The 6,773-nt window shown below is 40.7% G+C and overlaps 1 protein-coding gene across 1 annotated transcript; it reads right to left on the bottom strand.

Moving 5' to 3' along the window:
- Positions 1 to 806: 806 nt before the first annotated feature.
- On the bottom strand, positions 807 to 4,280 carry LOC136548027 (uncharacterized). Its single transcript, XM_066539685.1, has 5 exons — positions 4,271 to 4,280; positions 3,047 to 3,078; positions 2,784 to 2,978; positions 2,600 to 2,678; positions 807 to 2,394 (listed from the first exon to the last, which is right to left on the bottom strand). The coding sequence occupies exons 1-5, from the start codon at positions 4,278 to 4,280 to the stop codon at positions 2,183 to 2,185; spliced, it is 528 nt and encodes a 175-aa protein (XP_066395782.1). The 3' UTR covers positions 807 to 2,182.
- Positions 4,281 to 6,773: the final 2,493 nt, after the last annotated feature.

Raw genomic sequence — 6,773 nt, 5'->3', positions numbered from 1 at the left:
ATATTTTAGATGTAGGAAAAATTTCTAGGTGCATATGAATGGTATCATAATATCCGTGAAAATAGGAAATAATAAAAAAAACTATGAAATAGACAATAAAAGTTAAATACATAAATGAATGAACAAATAATATGAATGGAAAATGACAAAATATAGAATAAAGCATAATGGAAAACAAGAAATAAAAATCCACATAATAGAGGAAAATTTAAAAAAACATCATATGGATACTAAAAAATAATTATAGAATATCCTATTTATATTATGTGAAAATTATATATGGAGCATCATACATAGAAAACAAAAAATTCTAAAAATTAAAATTAAAAATAACTATAATAAAATGAAAATAAGAAAATATATTAAATACATAAAAGGAAAGAGAAAAGAAAAAGAAATAGAAGAAAAGAAAGAAAAGAAAAAAGAACAAAACATGGAAAGAAAAAATGAAATAAAGAAAATAATTAATTACTAAAAATAAAAAATAAACCACCACAAAGAAAGGAAAGAGAAAAAAAAGAAATAGAAAAAGGGAGAAAAAAAAAGAAAAACTCACCTACGTGGAAGGCGCGACGAGGTAATTGTAATGCGTACAGGGTAGGAATACGACGCTCGACGCGCGCTCCTGGGCCGCCGCGTGCCCACATGGGCCGCCCTCTGCCGCTCAGCCATCGCGCGTGCGTACGCGCTCGCATGTCCTGATGGAAGTGGCGAAAGGGAAAGAAACAGCTCTGAGCCGGGCCGGGCCATTTTTTATGGGCCAGCCGGCCAACAGCACCACGCGTGTAGTAACCCTAGCAGCCGCATCTTCGACCGCCGCCCCCGGCCCCTATCTTCTCCCCTCGCTTCCAACGCCGCCTTCTGCCACCCGCCACCTCCACTTTAGCGCCGGCGACATGCTTTCCGCGGCGACAAGGCTCGGGCTCCGCGCCCGCGCCCCCGTCCTCCTCCGCGCTCCCGTTCTCTTCCGCGCCCCCGTCACAACCATCGCCGCCGACCCTACCGCGAAGCCCACCACCACGGTCGCCCCGGACGCCACCACCGCAAACGTCATCTCCATGGAGAGGGCGGTCTCCGAAGTCGCTTCCTCACAAGCCGCCAGGTTTGATGTTCTTCATAAGGAGACGCTCAGCATGTCCACACAACTGAAGAAGGTACAGGCCGATCACGCGAACAATATTGCACAGTGTAAGCGTGACGTCTGGAGCACATCTTGGAGGGTTGGGATTGTGGGGGGCTCGTTCCTTTTCATCGTTCTCCATCTGTTCGATGATTAGTGAGTGTGAGGGATGTTGTAGGTGTACGAAGGATGTCTTTGTTTGATTGTGGCATGTCCTCGTCTTGACTATCGTTATCTGCAGGTCTGTGGTAGTAATGTATGTTAGGAGGTATTATTTTAAAAAGAAGTATTAGAAACATTATGGAAGGTGGAATTACATTTGTTTATGACGTTTAGGAATATTTCCAGAGGTTGATACATGCTGTTCTGAACTGCATTGAGATAAAAATGATGGCAGTATTAAGGAAACTGAATGGTTAGATATATTAATATGTATAAGTGCTACTATTTGTGGGGGAAAAGGTTCTTTCTGGTACAACACTAAAATTCAATGAATGGTTGTAATGAGATATGGGTAAATAATGGCATACCTGGGATCAGTGTTGTCTATATCCTTTTGGAAATGCAAGGTTCTCTTTGCAGTAGAGCTAGGTATACAATAAAAATTAAAATACTAAATTAGTAGTAAGTTCTTAGAAGGGTGGGCCTGGTGCAAGCGGTAGAGTCTTGCCGCCTGTGACCGGAAGGTCCCGGGTTCGAGTCGCGGTCTCCTCGCATTGCACAGGCGAGGGTAAGGCTTGCCACTGACACCCTTCCCCAGACCCCGCACAGAGTCTGGGAAGTACTAAGTTTTTTTTTTAGTAGTAGGTTCTTAGTAAATTCGGTGGAAAGTACTAAGTAACATATTAGTGAATCTGTTGGGAAGTACTAAGTTTGATAGCTGATGAATAACCTTGAAGAGTTTAGGTTGCTAGAATCTGGAAGTGGTAGAATAGGGCTGACAAGTGTAGATGGGAGCTGCAAAGTTCAGTGTGTTTATTAGCTGAATATAAGGAATAATGATATCTGAAAACAGTAGACTAACCTTTGTACTTGGCGGCATCAAAGATTTCGTTGTATTATCTACTTGAAAACTCTTGCGCAAGACATATTTGAGAAATTTGAGGATGAGTCTGGGCTCATTCCTATGTAAAAGAGTCTTGTTTTTCCAATTGCTGTTTCCAGAGAGACTGCTTGATCTGCCGCATCTATCTTCATGTTTTGAGAAGTTTTGGAAGCAGTACGCTCAACCAAATCTTCAGCTATAGATGAGAAAGCTATTGCGTCTATGCTTCCTGTATCATCATAATTGTAAGTGGAAGTTTGTACCTATGTGGTGCATTATTTGTTAGTTGTGTGCCAGGTATATATGTTTGGTGTGTTAATTTTAAAGTATTGAAGAAAAACTTATCACATTGGCACTGGATGTGAAACTGGACAGTCACATCGTGGTTATTCTATACTGCTGATGTATCCCATTTTGTGAAACTGGACAATCACGGCGACAGGCTTTGTAGTACCATTTTGTGGTTGTTATTATTGCGGTTATTTTTGCAATGCAACTATATGTAGCACCTCCCTAGTTTTATGGAAAGAAGAAAAATGAAGGAATTAGTAATTTGCTTTTCATATGGAGAGTAGATATATAGACTGAATTTTATTAGGAAAAGAGTTGAGAAGGTACCTGGAAAGATGAATTTGGTAGATTGCATATTTGATCAACTTTGTATAGTTTCCCAGCAGCTTCAATTGGTGGTAATTGCAACATTTGAGGTAAATGATGGCGTAGAGTTGGAGTCTCCCATTTGTAGCTGCAAATATATGGATACTTGAGTGGTATGTTGTTAAATAAGATAGGTGACAGTTTGTATATGGAGTACTATTAAAAACTGGTAGTAACCTGTCTCGGAATTTGTTAACTTCAGGAATGTCCAAGTCAATATATACTTGAGTTGCAGAACTTGATGCCTCTGTTTTGCCTGTATAGTTCATATAAAATTAGGGAATGCATAAGCATGTTACTTTGTTTGGTAGAGATTGGTAAGTTTAAATAGGTGACCTGAAAAGCTTCCGACAGTTAAGCCAGCAAATATTGCTACTACAGTTCCTTGCTGAGATTTTTCAGACAGGCCTCATCAAATGTTTCACCATATTCGCCCCACAGAAGCAGTTGTGTTTGTTCTCTGCAAATGGGTCTAAAGTTATTTATGCCAAAAATAATATCAGGTTACTACAAATTAGCTGAGCTGATGATACTAACTCTTGGTCTTGAATTTGTATTTTCCGTAATTTTTTCTGTGAGATGTTGCGGTTACAAAGGCATATAGCCCTACATTGCTTGTGACTCCTATTAAATCTGTAAGATGGAAGCAGGAGCAGGTCATATGAGTTAAAAAAATTAGAGATGAAATAAAAAAATGTAGGTATCTGTCTAGTGGATGGTAGCTGATCAAATGGGCAGAAATTGAATGCAAAGAGTGGGATGTTTCCTCTTGATTCTAGTCGGTGTACTTTAGTGGTGGACTGAAATTGAAGGATGTACTTTTGATGGTGATGGATGTAGGCCTTTTTTTTGGTGTCAACAGCACTGACATTTGCCATTTTGCCCTGCAAAAGAGGGCAAAATTACTGAGATATGGAAGGAAGGTAAACAATTGAGTAAGAAAAGTATACTTACGTCTTCATCCACAACATTCCATCAATGCTGATGAAAGGGTCTACAGCTCTGGAGTTCATGTTTTTGGAGTCCCAAAGTCTCGTAAGGCGTCCTAAGACCTTGCAGTTTTGCTGGCCTAACTAATGTCTTCTAGCTTCATGGTTGCAGTCATGTCTAAGGTCTTGCTGAAAGAGTATGATAAAGTTGCATCAGAAAGTGAAAAGAGTGCATGGCAGTTGATGGAAACAGATAAAATGACAAATCCATATGAAGGGAAATAAATTGCATGTACAAAAATGAGCACAATAACGTATGAGAGGAAACATGACAGAAGGCATAATAGAGTGGTTTTTTTAACAATATACCTGTGTACATTAACTTCTGTTGATATTGATTTGAGAGAAGACCTCAGCATATACTACATTGTGTGTGCAATCCTCAAAGGAGGAAGGACTGTTTTCAATTAGAACCCCCAAACCTTTTGGGGAAGTAATTTGTGAAAATGCAAAACATACAGTTGTCCATGCGAGAATACCGGAGATGGCAAGTAGACACCAACTATGTTTAGTGTTTGCCCTTGGTTTTTATTGATGGTCATGGCATAAGAAAGTCGTATTGGGAACTGGAGAGGGCCATTTGGTTTGAGCTGACGTTGTAACAATGCGCGGAATGTATGCTTTTGAGCCATTAGCTTTTCCTGTGATGATTTCACCCTCAAATCACACGACTTGTGAGTTGTGTTACAATTAGTCTAGTTCCATTGCAAAGTCCTCTAGAGGGATCTAGACTCCGTAGAAGCATTATAGGGACACAATTTTTCAAATGCAACACATGGTCTGGTAGGCCATTTATTGAGATTGAGTTCAGAAACTTAGTGGGATATAATGTCTCAAGAGTAGACTGGTTAGCAGAACTGTCATATATTGAATCTGAATTGTAGTATGACATTTCAGTCGTTGTTAGCTGAGCAATCATTTTTTTATTTATTTCCGAGACAATGTCATTCGTTGGAGCTAAAATTGCATGATCACAGAAGTATGATGTCATATTGGTTGGTTCAGAATTTGCTTTTCCTTGAGCACCGACCACAGGGAGAAGAGCGAGTGCTCCCTCGACAAGGAGCACAAGCGATGCAACCAACGGAGGACAAGACAAGCCCTTCCGAAAAGCTCATTTGCCTTTCATGTGAGCGAAGTGATTCTTCAAGGTCAGGTTAAACAAGTGAATCATCGGTTGCAAGCACGAGAGCAAGCGATCAAAAAGGGCTCATAAAGGAAGAGTAGCGCGCTAGCGCGGCTCGCTTCGCTTTTCGACGCGGAGCTCGCAGCTGTCGGAGCCTACTTCAAAACTACATGGCGTGTGTTAGCACTACGGCTTTTCAGCCTCCCTTTGCTGGTTCCGAACTTCATTGATCCCGGAGATCAACCTTCAAACCTTTTTCTTTTAATCTCAGGAAGGCTTTCTTGGGGAGAAAGCTGACTGGGGAACTGCTAAATGACCTAAAAGAAAGAGGATACTGACTCTGACCTTTCAAAGCCCTATCTCATCTGGTTGATAGTAGAAGGTACGTACGATGGTAACATGGACATAAACAAGGTCGAGCATATCTTTTCAAACTAAAGCGTACCTAAAGCCTGCCCTGGATATGAAAAAGGGATTTGAGCCAGAAGAAGATGAGGATCTATCACCAGATGAGAAAATGGAAACAACTAAGTATTAGTTAGGCTTAGGTTCCGGAAATGGATATGGTAACAGCGGCCCAAAACTAAAATGGTAAGATTTTCTTTACCTCTCCTTCCAAACAAACACTCTGATCATCGGCTCAAAATCGATCTGTAGGCATAGGAGAATGAATCGGATAGGGTCCCTTGTTGGAGTTTAGTAGAAAAAAAAACATGCTTATGAAAAATAGGGGGAGTTCTCAAGCCAAAAGTAGAGACCTGATCTGAAGGACATTGCTGGAAAAGCTCAAAAGAAGGTTTTACGTGTTGAGTTTGGGCATCATAGTGCTTTCAATAGGTCTTTTTTTGACAACGTTTCATAGTATTAATTACTGCCTTTTTTGTATGCTTCGTGAATATTTCAATTTTGAAATCACTAGTCAAAGTTAGCTTTTGATTATGTTGATGTTGACGTCATGACGCCCCTTTTGTCACTAGATGATACACTGCCAAAGTTTTTACAAATTAGGAGCAAGTGATTTTAGTAGTAGTAGTATATTTTTGAGCAACTAGCAGGAATGGGGAGAAACTAAAATTACCGTTTTTGGTGTCCCCTCTTCGTGCTCAATGCGTGATCATGCGTGAAGTAAAACATACACGTATCAATCACTCAATCAATCAATCAGAACACACTGTTTAATCCAACACTGCCGCCCAAATAAAGTGACCCATCAACAGATGATTTGCTTCGAAGACAAGACATGTCATATATGTGCAAATGCTCGCGCAGCAGCAGGACACTGCATCCATCCATTAATCTGGATGGTTTGCCCCTACTCCGTTCTATACAGTAGTGTTTTGGGCTCAAACTGTCTTTAACTAAGGGACAATTGGGCCGTGAACCCATGGGCCACAGAGCCAATGTGTTCTAGTGATTGTGGCGAGCAAATGCGCGGGCTGTTCTCTGTCCATAGGACTGCATACACAAGGGCTGAGAGCCTGAGACTGAGATAGCTTAGGATTCAGTTTCAAGGAAAAAAAAAGAGATAGCTTAGGATTCCAAGCGACAACTGAAACTCACGTAATGCTTCTTTGTTCTGCTAAAAAAATGCTTCTTTGTGTGCTGCTTTAGAAATTGGAATAGTGGAGACAAGAGAACACCAATGCGATTGCATCACTGCACCCAACCACGGCGCATACATACCCTAACACATGCCAACCAGATTAAGACTAAGTATAGCAATTCTCTAGTTTTGGACATCTTCAGCTCAAAAAGTTTATGGGAGTGGTGGTCCAACAAGATTGTTGTGCTGTAGGACAGGTTGCACTCTTGCAGTTCGGAAAGGTTGACGAATGA

Source organism: Miscanthus floridulus, chromosome 4 (assembly GCF_019320115.1).
Source record: "Miscanthus floridulus cultivar M001 chromosome 4, ASM1932011v1, whole genome shotgun sequence".
Lineage (NCBI taxonomy): Eukaryota > Viridiplantae > Streptophyta > Magnoliopsida > Poales > Poaceae > Miscanthus > Miscanthus floridulus.
This window is presented reverse-complemented; position numbering and strand designations above follow the sequence as displayed.